Source organism: Erythrolamprus reginae, chromosome 8 (assembly GCF_031021105.1).
Source record: "Erythrolamprus reginae isolate rEryReg1 chromosome 8, rEryReg1.hap1, whole genome shotgun sequence".
NCBI classification, from domain to species: Eukaryota; Metazoa; Chordata; class Lepidosauria; order Squamata; family Dipsadidae; genus Erythrolamprus; species Erythrolamprus reginae.
Genome location: NC_091957.1, coordinates 44,627,743 through 44,646,398, shown reverse-complemented (window position 1 = coordinate 44,646,398; position 18,656 = coordinate 44,627,743). Strand labels below are relative to the sequence as shown.

The window sequence follows — 18,656 nt, the reverse complement described above, 5'->3', positions numbered from 1 at the left end:
AACTCCTACCCTCAAAATGTCGCTACAGAGCACTGCACACCAAGACAACTAGACACAAGAACAGTTTTTTTCCGAACACCATCACTCTACTAAACAAATAATTCCCTCAACACTGTCAGACTTTCTACTAAATCTGCACTTCTATTCTACTAGTTTTTCTCATCATTCCTATCACCCATTTCCTCCCATGTTGACTGTATGACTGTAACTTGTTGCTTATATCCTAAGATTTTTATTAATATTGCTTCTTCATTGCTTATTTGACCCCTATGACAATCTTAAGTGTTGTACCACATGATTCTTGACAAATGTATATTTTATTTTATGTACGCTGAGAGCATATGCACCAAGACAAATTCCTTGTGTGTCCAATCACACTTGGCCAATAAAATTCTATAAACAATGAGAAATAAGAACATAAGAAGAGCCATGCTGAATCAGGCCAAAGCCCATCGAGTCCAGCATTCTGTGTCCCACAGTGGCCCACCAATTGTCCTTGGGGATCTTGAGCAGAAAGAGAAGGCAAAACCCTCCCTTTCTCTTGACCCTCAACAAATGGTACCCAAGGGAATCCTGCCTGCCTCAACCAACATAGAGGCAGCACTTGGACCTCCGTTTCAGTAACCATCGATACACTGGTATATAATTATGCAAATGCTATATAAAATGGAAGGTTTTTATTCAGAAAAACCATCCCAGCATGTCCTTCTTGGAAAGAACATTCCACCTCTCCTAGTTCCATGATCATTGTTCTCACTTTCTAGAGAGCTTTCTGCAGCATGGTTAAAACTGGTGAGGAAGTGGAATCGTTCGGCTGTTCACCTCCACAGAGGTCTCTATCCCGAAATTATTTATTTATTTATTTTATTTATTTATTGGATTTGTATGCCGCCCCTCTCCGTGAACTCGGGGCGGCTAACAACAGTGGTAAAACAATCCAATACTAAAGAAGCTAAAAACCCTTGTTATAAAACCAATCATACATACAAACATACCATGCATAAATTGTAGAAGCCTAGGGGGAAAGAATATCTCAGTTCCCCCATGCCTGATGGCAGAGGTGGGTTTTAAGGAGCTTACAAAAGGCAAGGAGGGTGGGGGCTATTCTAATCTCTGGGGGGAGTTGGTTCCAGAGGGCCGGGGCCGCCACAGAGAAGGCTCTTCCCCTGGGTCCCGCCAAATGGCATTGTTTAATTGACGGGACCCAGAGAAGGCCCACTCTGTGGGACCTAACTGGTCGCTGGGATTCGTGCGGCAGAAAGCGGTCCCGGAGATAATACAATTATATTTTCGTTCCTGTCGAGTTTGGAATCGCTCCAAATTCGTTGCACCGTTCCTTTGATTCTCAGAGAGGGTCATTTAGCTGGGTAAAAGTTCATTATATGGGAAATGAGTTCGTAAATAAAATTGTAGGATGTCCTTGGGTGGAGGAATTCTCATACAGCAGAAAATATATGAAGCGAGCGAACTCTCTATCTCGTGAGGTACGAGATGCTTCCCGGCTTATTTCCTGTTATAGAAAATTCTGACAGCTGCGGAGTGGCACTCCAAGAGACGGGCTTATTCTGGGACGCTTCTCTGAGAAATAGACATCTGGCTCTTTTGATATCCCGGAGAAGAACGTGTTATGTGGCTTTCTGATAAACCGTGTTGCTGAGTCACAGCTGGGAGGTCTTTATGGAAATCCCCATCTAGCTGGTAGTAGGTTCTTCAACGCACCTCGACTTCTGGCTGAGAAAAGGACAAACGGAGCTGCTTCCAACCAAGGGGTTTTCAGCCATGGAAGCCCACCATCTCCCATAGAGAGTCCTTGCCCTGAAAAACTACCCAGCGCATTCGTGGAGGAAGATTGTTGGAATACGGTCCACAGTGGAAGGAAGTTCTCAGCAACATTTGGTGGCCAGCTAAAGACAGGATGGCCAGTTGGCTTCGTAATCCCCTGAAGGAACCAGAGATTGAGCTCTTTGTAAAGGTCAGTTCCCATACGTTGCAAAGGTGGGCTTTGGGGCAGGGGTTAGAGGCCTTGTTCAAAAAATAAATAAGCCGGTTGTGGGGCAGAATACCAAAGGACTAATAAACCACAACAGGAAATCATAAATACAATGTTCATGATTGTGGGTGGCTGAGACTTTTTAAGTCTAGAAGAGTCTACAGTTATGAACCTATGATACTACTTTAGTAGATTAAGTTAAGGTTTCAAGACATTTGCTCTATCTCTAGGTTTCAAGACATCAGCTCTATCTTACTAATTGTTTGGTGATGTGTTTGTACCTGGGCATTAAGAAATCTTGTTTAAGGACTTGGAGCTGACCAAATGTTTTTTTCGGGTAAAAAATTCTTATTTTTTCCTCCATACAAACTTTTACAATACAGTGTTCCCTTGATTTTTGCGGGTTCGAACTTTGCGAAAAGTCGATACCACGTTTTTTCAAAAATATTAATTAAAAAATACTTTGCGGTTTTTCCACTCCACCATGGTTTTCCCACCCGATGACGTCATATGTCATCGCCAAACCTTCGTCCGCCTTTAATAAATATTTTTTTAAAATAAACTTTAATAAATAAACATGGAGAGTAATAATCTAAATAGTTGCTAAGGGAATGGGAAATTGCAATTTAGGGGTTTAAAGTGTTAAGGGAAGGCTTGTGATACTGTTCATAGCCAAAAATGGTGTATTTACTTCCGCATCTCTACTTCGTGGAAATTCGACTTTCGCGGGCGAAAATCGGGGGAACACTGTACATTTCAAAATGCCTTCTATTCATGTTACAATAAAAGCAGTATCGTGTTAGCAAAACAGATATAATCATCCCCCCAAATTACTGATTCCAAATTAGTTACTTTGGGTATACATCAAACCCCCAAACCCTGGCCTCTAATTTTATCATCTAGGAAACCAATTTTCTTCTAATTAAACATTGATTTCCTTTTGATCTTATTAAATTAATATCACTATCCTCTGACCAATCTAGATCAGCCGTCATGTCTACTCCTCCTTCTTATATATTCTTCTTTTTTTAAAAAAAAACTAAAAATCCTTATACAGTACAACCTTTTCCTAACTAATAAAAATATTTTTTTTAAAAAATTATTATAATAACAAAAATCCAAACTCTATTACTATTAAAACCAAAAGAAGCTGACCAAATATTCAAATGTTCATTTTGCTGATCAAAAGACATTTTGGGACATCAAACGATGTCAGGGGGAGAGCTCTTGAGATCTTGTTCCAATTCATTTTTATTACTGGAGAAAAGTAAAAGTAGCATGGAATGAGATGAGATTAGGCAGGTAGGATGGGAAAATCCCATGAGATGATGATGATAATGATAATAATGATGATAATAATAATAATAATAATAATAATAATAATAATAATTGCAACGATAAGCTGCAACGATTCTGGCATAAGCCAGTGAAAGTGGTCCCAGTGGTACTTGGCACGCTGGGCGCAGTACCAAAGGATCTCAGCGGACATTTGAAAACCATCGGAATTGTCAAAATCTCCATCTGTCAATTGCAAAAGGCTGCTTTACTGGGATCTGCAAACATAATTCGCCACTACATCACGCAGTCCTAGGTGCTTGGGAAGCGCCCGACTGGTGATGAAATACGAAATCCAGCATAGTGATCCCGTTTTCTGTGTTGTACTGACATAAACTTCCAGCAGACGTGGTAGATAAATCCACAGTAACTGAATTTAAACATGCCTGGGATAAACATATATCCATCCTAAGATAAAATACAGAAAATAGTATAAGGGCAGATTAGATGGACCATGAGGTCTTTTTCTGCCGTCAGACTTCTATGTTTCTATGTTTCTATAATAGTAATAGTAATAGTAATAGTAATAGTAATAGTAATAGTAATAGTAATAGTAATAGTAATAGTAATAGTAATAGTAATAGTAATAGTAATAGTAAGAATTATTATTATTATTATTATTATTATTATTATTATTATTATTATTAATTAGATTTGTATGCTGCTCCTTTCCGAAGACTCGAGGTAGCTCACAACAACATAAACAGTGTAAAAATCCAACTTTTAAAAAATACAATTTAAATCCCTTATAATAAAATAATCACACAATCCAATCAAACCGTACACCAACCTTGACAATTGGGGTGTGTGTGTATCAATTTCCAGAGATGACACTTTATACTTAAATGTCCCTGCACTGCTGTATAACTCATGGTGGGAATAACTGAACTTTGATAACAAGTACTTGAACTGAGTTAGAATTCACAAGTGAACTTAACCTTGGCCACTGAGAGAGGCAAAAACCAGTATCCTTTCTCCATGTGTTAACCAACTTATGGGACAAGTGTGCCCGAGTTAAAGATTTAATTCATTCACTTTCTAGTCCCGTTAAAAATATTATTATTCCTTTTCCCTTCTTCCTTCCCCTTCCAAAACAATTATGTGCAAGTACCATACTCCAAGCACTACGGTTCTGATTAAATGAATCCCTATTCATGAAAACTGATGCCACAATAAATTGGGTGGCATTTTAATAGTGTTGGTTGGCAGCACTTAGAAAAGATTCCATCCTTACACGTCTGTGCAAAGACATCTTCATTCTTTTTTTTAATAAACTTTATTAATTTTTCATAAAAATTGACAAACATACAAACACACATTTAACATAAAATTGGGGTTGCAATTTCCCCTCTTGTTCTAGAAGTCAAATTTCCGTACAGAAAAAAGAATGCATTATTAATACCTTAAATCAACCTATTAATTTAAATGAAAAGAAGAGATTTTGTTTAACCTTATATAAAAAAACCCTTCATATATAAACAAGATAAAACAAATAATTTAAATCATAACAATACTTCTACAGTTCTCACATAAATTTTACTTTTACTTCTTCTTATTATTTATCCATATATACACTTTATTCCAAATCACATAAAATTCTGATTCCTCTTGGTTTTTTAACTGTCTTGTCATCATATCAGTTTCAGCGCAATCTAATATTTTCTTAATTACCTCTTCCTCTTTGGGAATATTTTCCCCTTTCCAATTTTGGGCATATACTATCCTGGCCGCTGTCAAAAATGAATAACTAAATGGAAAACATCTTTCTTGTATTTCTGTTTAAACTAAACTAAACTAGACATCATTCTTTGTATCATTGTGACTCATATAATTCACCTTTCATAACTGCCTTCAGCCTTTTCCCTTTTTTTCTGAATCAGAATTTTGGCCAGGGAGTTACTATGTTTGTAAGTAGCAAATTTCTCTTACTCAAAATCTGCACCAAAACACAGAAGGAGTTTTCGTTTTCGTTAATGGCCAGACTCAGATCTTCCTAGCTTGACCCCAATAAATCTAAAGAGCAGCTGATTTTAAAAAATGGATACAGCTCATCCTTCTGTGGATTTCTGTGGAAACCACCTTCTGTGGTAAGACCCGTGGTGGCACAGTGGAAAGAATGCAGCATTACAGGCTATGTTCAATTCTCACCAGCTCCAGATTGATTTGGCCTTCCATCCTTCCAAGATCAATAAAATGAGGACCCAGATAGAAACATAAAAACATAGAAGTCTGACGGCAGAAAAAGACCTCATGGTCCATCTAGTCTGCCCTTATACTATTTTCTGTATTTTATCTTAGGATGGATATATGTTTATCCCAGGCATGTTTAAATTCAGTTACTGTGGATTTATCTACCACGTCTGCTGGAAGTTTGTTCCAAGGATCTACTACTCTTTCAGTAAAATAATATTTTCTCATGTTGCTTTTGATCTTTCCCCCAACTAACTTCAGATTGTGTCCTCTTGTTCTTGTGTTCACTTTCCTATTAAAAACACTTCCCTCCTGAACCTTATTTAACCCTTTAATATATTTAAATATTTCGATCATTCCCCCCTTTTCCTTCTGTCCTCCAGACTATACAGGTTGAGTTCATTAAGTCTTTCCTGATACGTTTTATGCTTAAGACCTTCCACCATTCTTGTAGCCCGTCTTTGGACCCGTTCAATTTTGTCAATATCTTTTTGTAGGTGAGGTCTCCAGAACTGATTGTTGGGAGCAAGAGGCTGACTATGTAAACCACTTAGAGAGGGCTGTAAAACACCATGAAGTTGTATATAAGTCTAAGTGAGATTGCTATTTCTCACGGAGAGGGGCGGCATACTAATCTAATAAATTATTATTATTATTATTATTATTATTATTATTATTATTATTATTATTACTATAGTACAATATTACTGAATATTTTTCTTCCAAACTTTGAGGTGTGTGGACTTCCCCAGCATTTTGAGACTTTGTCAAGATGCACTATAGCAGAATGTTTCTTTCTTTCTTTCTTTCTTTCTTTCTTTCTTTCTTTCTTTCTTTCTTCCTCCCTCCCTCCCTCCCTCCCTTCCTTCCTTTCTTTCTTTCTTTTGTCAAGTATGTATTATTATTATTATTTATTACTTTATTATTATTATTTATTAGACTTGTATGCCGCCCCTTTCCATAGACTCGGGGTGGCTCACAACATAATAAAAACAGTTAATAACAAATCTAATAATTTACAATTTAAAATATTAAAAAAACCCATTATTAAACAGACATACACACAAGCATACCATACATAAATTGCATAGGCCTGGGGGAGATATCTCAGTTCCCCCATGCCTGACGACAAAGGTGGGTTTTAAGGAGTTTGCGAAAGGCGAGGAGGGTAGGGGCAGTTCTAATCTCTGGGGGAAGCTGGTTCCAGAGAGTCGGGGCCGCCACAGAGAAGGCTCTTCCCCTGGGGCCCGCCAACCGACATTGTTTAGTTGACGGGACCCGGAGAAGGCCCACTCTGTGGGACCTGATCGGTCGCTGGGATTCGTGCGGCAGAAGGCGGTCTCGGAGATATTCTGATCCGATGCCATGAAGGGCTTTAAAGGTCATATTGGTAGTATACAAAGATGTAACAATGTTTATATACATGATATTGGTACTAATAAGAGAGAAACACTAGGACAGGGGACGGTAGGCATGCTGGTGCACTTATGCACGCCCCTTACTGACTTTTAGGAATTGGGGTGAGGTCAACAGTGGATAGTCTAATGGTAAAATTTTGTGGGGGTTGGTGATGATGAAACAATAGAATCCAGTAGTGAGTTCCATGCATCAATTACTCGGTTGTTGAAGTCATATTTTCTACATTTGCATTTGGAGCCATTAACTCTGAGTTTGTACCTGTTATGTGCTCGTGTATTGTTGTGGTTGAAGCTGAAGTAGTCATTGACAGGAAGGATGTTGTAGCAGATGATTTTATGGGCTATGCATTGGTCGTGTTTGAGGCGGCAAAGCTCTAGGCTTTCTAAGCCTAGGATTTTGAGTCTGGTTGTGTATGGTATTCTGTTCTGAGTAGAGGAGTAGAGGACTCTTCTCGTAAAGTATCTCTGGATGCTTTCTGTTCTGTCTGGGTGCCCCCAGACCTCAACACCAACTGGAAAAAACAGCCAGACACGCTGGTAAAAGCAAAAGTACTTTATAGCTTGAAAAATAAACACAGAGAAAAACCTGTTCTTCCCCACAGGCAGGTTATGAGACTTTACAGCAGAGTCCTGATGTCCAGACAATACAGCAGCCTTCTTGCTGGCACACCCACCACTGTAGAGAATAAGACCCCCCACCTTTTTCCCCCAAGGTTTCAGTATTCAAAGTCACAAACCAGAATTCCAAGACGCCAAAGAGCACAGCCAGGTCCCAGGACTCCCAAAGATAATACTCCACAAGCCAGGAAGGGTGGGTCTGCCTTTTAGCCTTTCCAGAGAGCACCACACCCAAACCCAGCTGTTGCCTCTTTAGTGCTGAAAGTACCTAGCTAATTGGTCCCTTCTTTGTGTTGCTCTTCTCTGTCGCAGATCGATTATTGCTTGTGCATTTTCCTCTAAGGAATCCAGGCTGCTTGCTGAGGAGAGCTCCCTCTCGGGGGCCTCTGGCTGTTCCCCCTCTTCCTCAGTCTGAGATTCCTCCTCCTCGTCTGCCTGCACCTCCTGTTCCTCATCCTCCCCCTCTGAGCAGGAAACCGACAGAAGATCAGCCGTTCCCTGAGGGGCCTCGGACGGAATCACAACACTTTCTAATGTATTTATGTCCAAAATGCGGTGCGGGTTCCAGACAGATGAGTTGAATTCAAGGATTGGTCTGGCAAAAGTTTTGTATGCTTTGGTTAGTAGAGTGATATTACCGGAGAAGAAGCTACGTAGGATCAGGTTAACAATTCTTGAAGCCTTTTTGCGATATTGTTGCAATGGGCTTTGGCACTTAGGTCATTCAATATGAGTATTCCAAGGTCTTTTACAGAGTGAGGGTTGTTTGAAAAGTCTTATTTATCCAGTTTGTATTCGATGTTTGGACATCAAAATATTGAAATGTTTGCACATGCTGTTTTGCATTTTGGGCTTACCCAAATTATGGTTTGTAAACCAATCCTTTAACACGTTTGAGGATTGAGCTGAATGTTACTGAAGTGTTTTTTTAAAAAAGATCCTGTTAGGTTTCCAAGAAACACCCACAACAAAAGAAGACTTTGGGGCTTAAGTTTCCTCAAAGTTCCATTTTATTAGCAATGTCATTTTTGGCACATCTGGGAAGGAATGTTATTTTGAGTATATATCACCCCTACTCCATATAATCCCTCCTCCCATTTTCCCACAGTAGAAAATGTGGCAGGCCCAAAGCCTGAAAGGTAAAAGATGGCTTCCAAGTCTGACAGATCCTTCAACAAATAAAGACCTCATGTAACATGTAAACTACTGTATTTTTCAGAGTACAGTGATCCCTCGATTTTCGTGATCTCGATCTTCGCGAAACGCTCTATCGCGATTTTTCAAAAAATATTAATTAAAAATATTTTCCCACCCGATGACGTCACTCTCTTCCTTTCTCTTCCTTTCTCATCTTTCTTTCTCTCTCTCTTTCTCTATCTTGCTTCTTCCTCTCTCACACTCTCTTCCTCCCTCTCTCATCTCTTTCTTTCCTTCTCTCTCTTTCTCTATCTCTCCCCCTCTTGCTCTTGAGCGGCGCGTGGGTGGCGGGAAAGACCCAGGGAAGGTTCCTTCGGCCGCCCAGCAGCTGATCTGCTCGGCAGCGCAGCAGCAGCGAGGAGCCGAAGATCCGGGTTTCCCCTTTGCGTGGGCGGCGGGGAAGACCCAGGGAAGGTTCCTTCGGCCGCCCAGCAGCTGATCTGCTCGGCAGCGCCGCAGCAGCGAGGAGCCGAAGATCGGGGTTTCCCCTTTGCGTGGGCGGCGGGGAAAGCCGGATCTTCGGCTCCTCGCTGCTGCGGCGCTGCCGAGCAGATCAGCTGCTGGGCGGCCGAAGGAACCTTCCCTGGGTCTTCCCAGGTGCGGAAGTAAAAACACCATCTGCGCATGCGCGGCCATGGAAAAAAAAGGGCGAGCATGCGCAGATGGTGTTTTTACTTCCGCACCACTATATCGCGAAAAATCGATTATCGCGAGGGGTCTTGGAACGGAACCCTCGCGATAATCGAGGGATCACTGTACTGTATAAGACATGCCGGAGTATAAGATACACCTTAGTTTTTGGGGAGGAAAATAGGGAAAGGAATCTGCTTACCAGATATTCATCTGGGTAGCATCCTTAGTCTGGTCAGTTTCAGCACATTATCTTATCACCTGGTAAGGGCTTTAAAAAAACCTTATTTGGAGAGAGTAACAATGAAAGAGCTTGCAAGCCAGTAGGAGCTGGGAACATTGTTAGAACCTGATTAGGGCTGGAAAGAAAAGTTCTGAGCAAATAGAGCAATGAAAAAAAAACCCTGCAAAGACTTAGGACTTGGAAAACATTCTTTGCAGAGAATAACAATGAAAGACCTTGCAAGCCGGTAAGAGTTGGGAACATTGTTAGCACCTGGTTAGGGCTGGAAAGTGTTGTGGTTGGCTCTGGCCCAACTCCTGCCCCAAAGAATGTGGAAGTGGATGTGGGGGAAACATCCACATGCCACAGGGCTGTTTTGCTCCCGATAGACTCTCCCGACGAAGGCTCCTCTGACGAAGGAAGCGTGAGTAGCAGGGAAGAGGGGAGTTTGGCAGACAGCCCAGGAGGAGATCAATCATCCTTATCATCCCTGGATTCTGAACAAGAACTTATGAAGGACCCACGCATGCGTAGAGTGATGCATAGGAGAGAACAACTGAAGGATTATTACAGGAGATAAGTGAGGCCACCTGTGGTTGGGTGGGGCTGCTGTAATTAGTGCTACAGATAAAAAGAACAGCGTGCTGGTTTAGCCTTGTGGAAGTTTATCTGATTCACAGTTTCGTCAAGATCGTGGTTTTGCTGTTTACTTGTTCAAGACCGTGTGTGGACTTTCTGGACTTTGGAATTGGACTCAATTTCCCAGTTACTGGGTGAGAAATTGGATTGCATTTAACCTGTGCCTTGTGTATACCAGAAAATCCTTTTGACATTCAAAAAGGGAGCTGTTTCTGCTCTTCTGTTGATAAAGACTTTTGGTTTTCCTTCTATCCTTTGGTGTGTGTCTTTTTGGACTAATTACCCTGTAATTATGGGCAGTTGGGACCGGCAGAACAGAAAGAAACTTACTTGGAGCAAGTTAGAGTAATTAAAAAAGACTTAAAATAGACAGAAAAGATAACATATCTTTGTTATGTAGAATAGACTGACCCAGTTCTTAATGGCCCATTGACAAAGATGTGTGGGGGGAGGGAGCTGAGTTTCTGCCTCCCTTTTAGGGGAAATGTCTTTCCATTTTAATATTTCCTAAAATATATCATTTTCCTAGGCAAAGGGGGGCTGCTAACCTCCTACACAGGGTTGTGCAGGGGGGGGGGAGGGAAACAAGCAAGCTTGCGAGAAGCCGTTTCCATGTTTCATATATCTTCTCCTCCATTTTATATTTTTCTTCATATATATTACCTCACGTCTATTCTTTTCTATATGTATTGTGTGCTGGACTAACTAACTAACTAACTGGCTAACTAACTAACTAGATAAATAAATAGATAAATAAATAAATAAATAAATAGATAGATAGATAGATAGATAAATAAATAACTAGATAAATAGATAAATAGATAGATAAATAAATAAATAAAAAATAAATAAAAAATAAATAAAATAAAATAAAATAAAATAAATAAATAAATAAATAAATAAAATAAAATAAAATAAAATAAAATAAAATAAAATATAAAATAATATAAAATAATATAAAATAATATAAAATAATATAAAATAATATAAAATAATATAAAATAATATAAAATAAAATAATATAAAATAAAATAAAATAAATGTTGTATGTTCAGAGTTTAAAAGAACCTACATGGAAAATTCCGATTACTTCGCCTACCCGCTTCCTTATAAAACCTAATCAAGAAAGGGAGAAAGAATGGAGAAAGTCTCGGATGACTCTGAGGGAAAAAACATCGGTGATTTCCTTCCCCACCTTTCCTTCTGGGGTTTTCCACCCTCCTCCTTCGCTTTGCAAGCCAGCCACGCCAACAACTTTGGGTCGTATCCAAGGTTCCCCACGGGGAGGATTGCCTGTGCTCAGCAATCCTTTATCTCATTTCCTGAACAACTCACAATCGCAGACCCCGAAGACGAAGAGGCCTACAATAGGCTGGCAAGCCGCGTTGGGAGTTGTCGGTATTGCTTTCACCCCTGATCCAGCCCGCACCTAAGGAAACGGAAATCATGTGCTATTTGCTTTGAAAAATAAGAACAAAACAATCACACTTGCTTCCAGTCAGGAAAGATTTTTTTTAATCAGCAGGGATTGGCCTGAAATAGGGGTGGGTCAACTTTTATGAAGGGACCTAGAGGTAGTTTTCAAAAGGCAAACTGGGTCTTTCTTGGTTTATTTTGGTTTATTCTGGAGTTCTGGAGACCTCACCTACAAAAAGATATTGACAAAATTGAACGGGACCAAAGACGGGCTACAAGAATGGTGGAAGGTCTTAAGCATCAAACTTCTCAGGAAAGACTTCATGAGCTCAATCTGTAAAGTCTGAAGGACAGAAGGAAAAGGGGGGGACATGATTGAAGCATTTAAATGTGTTAAAGGGTTAAATAAGGTCCAGGAGGGAAGTGTTTTTAATAGGAAAGTGAACACAAGAACAAGGGGACACAATCTGAAGTTAGTTGGGGGAAAGATCAAAAGCAACATGAGAAATATATTATTTGACTGAAAGAATAGTAGATTCTTGGAACAAACTTCCAGCATATGTGGTTGGTAAATTCACAGTAACTGAATTTAAACATGCCTGGGATAAACATAGATCCACCCTAAGATAAAATACAGGAATAGTATAAGGGCAAACTACGAGTCTACGGAGAGGGGCGGTATACAAATCCAATAAATAAATAAAATAAATAAATAAACTAGATGGACCATGAGATCTTTTTCTGCCATCAATCTTTTATGTTTCTATGTTTCTATTTATTTTTATTTATTGAACAGGATTTATATGCCGCCCAACTCCAGCGGCTAACAAAGTTTAAAACAAGCATAAAAGTTACAATTTTTGTTGTAATATTCAAATTTACTTTATATATACATGTACTCAATTTCATTATTATATAATGTGATATACTTTTTTTATTGGAATAACTATTTTATTAGACATGTAGAATTATGGTTTACTATATTTTTTTTTGTTGCAACATGAAGAATTATTTTATATATAATCTACTTGGCTAAAAGGATGACAAGAAAATTGCCTTTTGGAATAATGAGCTCAACAGATTTGTAAGACTCTAATAAGAAGTGAATTTGATGACCAGCGATTAATGTACAGGTTATTGCAATGTTTTAATATTAGATGGAGAAAAGCTATATTCTTAAGAGGTTTTTGAATATATAAGATATTATATGTTTTTATAGTCCCTTTGTGAAAGAAAGAGACATAAGAGTCTCCGTTGAATGATTACAAAGTAAAAAGAAAAACATTGTATATGTTTGACAATAAGCTTGATTTTGTGTTGGAAATTATGTATTGTTTTTAACTTTGAGTTGGAGAAAAAAATAAAAAAAATTATGATACAAAAAAAAAGTTACAATGTCAAAGTAAGAGAGTAGACACAAATAATAACCCTTAAGATAAACATACATACACTCAGTCATTTATGGTCCCAGGCCCACCGGAAAATTCAGGTAGGGTAGGGATGGTGCATATCTCCAGAAGCAGTGAGTTCCAAAGGTTTGGAGCTACCACAGAGTCGGCTTCCTCCAGGTCCTGCCAAATAGACAATGTCACTTGGTGGGGCATAGGGGAAGAGCCTTCTCTGTGGGGGCTCCAGCTCTCTGGAACCAGCTCACCCCCAGAGATTCATACCGCCCCCACCCTCCTCACCTTCCACAAGACCTTGAAGACCTATTTGTGCCAACAGGCCTGGGGACATTAGATGTTAGTCCTCTGGCTGATGAAGGTGGTATATGTTTGATTGTTTGAATGGGAGCAATTGAATTTTAAGGAACTCAAGTTTTAAATTAGTTAGTTTTAACCTTAAAATTGGATTTAGGATATATCTATTGTTTTTTTTCTATATGTTGTAAGCCGCCCCGAGTCTTTGGAGGGGGTGGCATATAAATCCAATCAATCAATCAATCAACAAACTTTCCCCCAGGAGTGGGGAGGAAATGGAGATTTTGCAGTATCCTTCCCCTGGAGTGGGGAAAGAATGGAGATTTTACAATACCCTTCCCCCAGGAGTAGGAAGGGAATTTTGCAGTATCCTTCCCCCTGGAGTGGGGAGGGAATTGAGACTTTGCAGTATCCTTCCCCCTGGAGTGGGTCGGGAATAGAGATTTTGCAGTATCCTTCCCCCTGGAGTGGGTCGGGAATGGAGACTTTGCAGTATCCTTCCCCCTGGAGTGGGGGGATGGAGACTTTGCAGTATCCTTCCCCCTGGAGTGAGGAGGGAATGGAGATTTTGCAGTAGCCTTCCCCTGGTGTGGGGAAAGAATTGAGATTTTGCAGTATCCTTCCCCCAGGAGTAGAGAGGGAATTTTGCAATATCCTTCCCCCTGGAGTGGGGAGGGAATAGAGATTTTGCAGTATCCTTCCCCATGGAGTGGGGACAGAATGGAGATTTTGCAGTATCCTTCCCCTGGAGTGGGGAGGGAATGGAGATTTTGCAGTATTCTTCCTCCCCCTGGGGTGGGGAGGGATTGAGATTTTGCAGTATCCTTCCCCCTGGAGTGGGGAGGGAATGGAGATTTTGCAGTATCCTTCCCCTGCCATGTGCCCACCAATCCAGACACAGAACCAGTAGTAAAATATATATGTGTGTGGATTTCACCACTGCATCAAGGTATCATTTTTCTGCTGAGCTGATTCAAACAGAAAAGAAATCCTATTGCATGAAACTCCAGGGGTTTAACCTCTTTGAAGAGAGCAGAGAATCAGTATGTAGAAACCTAGACAATTTGGACTTAATCTAATTGGCTTGTCGCTGGGAAAGTGTCACTCAGAATAAATATATTGTTTTTTTCTCTTTTTTGTTCCTATGGCAGGCTGGCTTGGACGGACAGAACATCGGAAACTGCCCTTTCTGTCAAAGCCTCTTTATGGTGTTATGGCTCAAAGGTGTCAGATTTAATGTCACTACCGTGGATATGACAAGGTAAGAGGCAAAGTGTCATCACTTGACGTTCATTTGTGGACGCAACTGAAGTCTTGCATTCAAACCAGACTAGAATCTGAAAATGACTGAGTGAATAGAATGATTTTTTTTTTTGCTTTATTTATTCTTGGCTGCATAGGATGCTGGCTGCATAGCTAGAGGTATAACAAGCAGGAAGAGGGAGATTGTGATCCCACTACATAGAGCGCTGGTGAGACCACATTTGGAATACTGTGTCCAGTTCTGGAGACCTCACCTACAAAAAGATATTGACAAAATTGAACGGGTCCAAAGACGGGCTACAAGAATGGTGGAAGGTCTTAAGCATAAAACGTATCAGGAAAGACTTCATGAACTCAATCTGTATAGTCTGGAGGACAGAAGGAAAAGGGGGGACATGATCGAAACATTTAAATATATTAAAGGGTTAAATAAGGTCCAGGAGGGAAGTGTTTTTAATAGGAAAGTGAACACAAGAACAAGGGGACACAATCTGAAGTTAGTTGGGGGAAAGATCAAAAGCAACATGAGAAAATATTATTTTACTGAAAGAGTAGTAGATCCTTGGAACAAACTTTCAGCAGACGTGGTAGATAAATCCACAGTAACTGAATTTAAACATGCCTGGGATAAACATATATCCATCCTAAGATAAAATACAGAAAATAGTATAAGGGCAGACTAGATGGACCAGGAGGTCTTTTTCTGCCGTCAGACTTCTATGTTTCTATATTTTTTTAATTTTTAAAAGCATCACAGTAATTTACACAGATCAATACCCAATCTCTTATATTATATTATATCAATTCTATAATCTACTTTGTTGTTTATTTTTACATATTTCCATTTTTCCTATGTTCTTTCACATTATATCACATAGTTTTATTTTTTTTATTGAATTCAATAAATAGAATTCTTTATTGGCCAAGTGTGATTGGACACACAAGGAATTTGTCTCTGGGGCAGAAGCCCTCGGTGTATGTACAAGCCACAAAGAGATAAGTCACAGATCGTAAATCATAAACCAGATCATAAATCGTAAGATACGGAATGATTGATAAATCCTAAGATACCAATAGCAATAGATGAGAGATGAGAAGATGGAAAGACGAGAAGATGACGGGGATAATAGCAACACAGACATGGGTCAATATTATTAATGGGACTTTGATGAAATCTTGCAATCTATACTAAGGAAAAGTCTGTACAAAAATGCCCAGGTTTGTAAAAAGATGGTTAAAAGAGGCAGCGTATCTGGGAAATTAAAAACTCCATTGCAGATATATTTTGGTGTCCATCAAATTTCAGACAAACTTTGATATTATTCAAGATCGGCAAAGTGAAGTTGAGACTTTTGTCCATCCTTTGCAGGTGACTCTCTAGAGATTCCTGGGAGTTAAACAAAGGATGATCTAAGAAAGAAAGAAAGTTGGTTGTAAGATAATGTATATAATATATATAATAGTATATAATTATTGGATAATAGTTAATAGTGTATATAATGAATAGGTAAAGATTAAAAAATGTTTAGGTATAAAACAATAGCCATAACTATGGAAATGTAGAATTGGGAAGGAGAATCCCAATGGCGTAAAGCTGTATTGGTGGAACCATATTTTATGTATGTGTGATTATGTATTTGTCTTGTATGTCATTTTGTTTTTTTAACTTGGAAAATTGCATTAAAAATTGTAAGAAAGAAAGAAAGAAAAAAAGAATGAAAGAAAGAAGGAAGGAAGGAAGGACAGGAAGGAAGGTAGGAAGGAAGGACAGGAAGGAAGGAAAGTAGGAAGGAAGGAATGAAGGAAGGTAGGAAGGAAGGTAGGTAGGAAGGAAGGAAAGACAGGAAGGAAGGAAAATAGGAAGGAAGGAAGGTAGGAAGGAAGGAAGGACAGGAAGGAAGGAAGATAGGAAGGAAGGAAGGACAGGAAGGAAGGAAAGAAGGAAGGAAGGTAGGAAGGAAGTTAGGTAGGAAGGAAGGAAGGACAGGAAGGAAGGAAGGAAGGAAGATAGGAAGGAAGGTAGGAAGGAAGGTAGGTAGGTAGGAAGGAAGGAAGGACAGGAAGGAAGGAAGATAGGAAGGAAGGAAGGACAGGAAGGAAGGAAGGACAGGAAGGAAGATAGGAAGGAAGGAAGGAAGGAAGGAAGGAAGGAAGGAAGGAAGGAAGGAGGAGAGGATAAAATCAAAGCCAGGGGCATCTTTATTTGTTTATTTTCTTCCTCTCTGTTGTAATTTTCGTTTAGGAAGCCTGATGAGCTAAAGGATTTGGCCCCAGGCATCAACCCTCCATTTTTACTCTTCAACAAGGAGCTGAAAACAGATTTTCTGAAGATTGAAGATTTTCTGGAGCAGACCCTCTCCCCTCCTAAGTACCTCCATTCTCTACTTTGAATCTCCATTCAATTTCTGAATCACGTTTCTTTGCACATTTTATGTAGTGTAACTTGGAGGTGGAGACCCTTTGAGAGCTCTCTATGCAACGAAATGTCATTTTAATGTATACCGGTTTGTGTACATTCAAAGTGACAATAAAGTTAATCTAGGTCTCAAGAATGTCACTTCTCTGTCTCTATCACCCTACTTCAGAAGTGCATCTTTGCAGACCCTGTTGTGAGTGGGGGGAAAGCATTTTGGGGTGGGTTTGATTTTCAGAGTCATGTTCCAAGCAGGGCTATATTAAACTGCAGTTTAATGTTTCCAAATGTAAAATAATGCACTTGGGGAAAAGGAATCCTCAATCTGAGTATTGCATTGGCAGTTCTGTGTTAGCAAAAACTTCAGAAGAGAAGGATTTAGGGGTAGTGATTTCTGACAGTCTCAAAATGGGTGAGCAGTGTGGTCGGGCGGTAGGAAAAGCAAGTAGGATGCTTGGCTGCATAGCTAGAGGTATAACAAGCAGGAAGAGGGAGATTGTGGTCCCCTTATATAGAGCGCTGGTGAAACCACATTTGGAATACTGTGTTCAGTTCTGGAGACCTCACCTACAAAAAGATATTGACAAAATTGAATGGGTCCAAAGACGGGCTACAAGAATGGTGGAAGGTCTTAAGCATAAAACGTATCAGGAAAGACTTAATGAACTCAATCTGGATAATCTGGAGGACAGAAGGAAAAGGGGGGACATGATCGAAACATTTAAATATCGTTAAAGGGTTAAATAAGGTTCAGGAGGGAAGTGTTTTTAATAGGAAAGTGAACACAAGAACAAGGGAACACAATCTGAAGTTAGTTGGGGGAAAGATCAAAAGCAATACCGAGAAAAATATTATTTTTACTGAAAGAGTAGTAGATCCTTGGAACAAACTTCCAGCAGACGTGGTTGGTAAATCCATAGTAACTGAATTTAAACATGCCTGGGATAAACATATATCCATTGTAAGATAAAATACAGGAAATAGTATAAGGGCAGACTAGATGGACCATGAGGTCTTTTTCTGCCATCAGTCTTCTATGTTTCTATGTTTCTAAATACATAATAATAAGAGTTGGAAGGGACCTTGGAGGTCTTCTAGTCCACCCCCATTGCTCAAGCAATTGACCTCATATTATTTCAGACAAATGGTTGTCCACATCTCTTGGACAGCCCTCTAATGCACCCGAGGTATAGAACAAGAAGCAATGGGTGGAGATTAATCTACATAGAATTCAGGAGAAAATTTCCTGACAGTTAGAACAATTAACCAGTGGAACATCTTGTCTCCAGAAGTTGTGAATGCTCCAAACCTGGGAAGTTTTTAAGACAATGTTGGATAACCATTTGACTGAAGTGGTGTAGGGATTCCTGCCTAAGCAAGGGGTTGGACTAGAAGACCTCCATCGTCCTCTATTATTCTATTCTATTTGTTGCCTCTTCTGTAAAAAACCTCCTGTGATGGAGCATCCACAACTTCTGGAGGCAGGTCGTCTCTGGTTAATTGTTATCACTGTTAGAAAGTTTTTCCTTCGTTCCTAGGTTGCGTCTCTCCTTGATTAGTTTCCATCCATTGTTTCTTGTCTTTTGGTTCTTTGGAAAATAGGTTGACTCCCCTCTTTTATTTT

At 39.6% G+C, this 18,656-nt stretch overlaps 1 protein-coding gene across 3 annotated transcripts in view; it reads left to right on the top strand.

Moving 5' to 3' along the window:
- The first annotated feature begins 1,604 nt into the window (after window positions 1–1,604).
- Window positions 1,605–18,656, top strand: part of CLIC2 (chloride intracellular channel 2) — a 30,700-nt gene continuing 13,648 nt past the window's right edge. For 2 of the 3 annotated variants that reach the window (XR_011559761.1, XM_070759820.1), the window contains exons 1-3: window positions 1,605–1,972; window positions 14,508–14,617; window positions 16,862–16,987. Coding sequence is in view for 2 of the 3 variants with exons in the window: in XM_070759820.1 (XP_070615921.1) it covers window positions 1,916–1,972; window positions 14,508–14,617; window positions 16,862–16,987 (293 nt within the window). In the remaining variant the exon portion in view is untranslated. Of the gene's footprint in view, window positions 1,973–14,507; window positions 14,618–16,861; window positions 16,992–18,656 lie in introns of all 3 variants that reach the window. The other variant, XM_070759819.1, reaches the window with a different exon arrangement.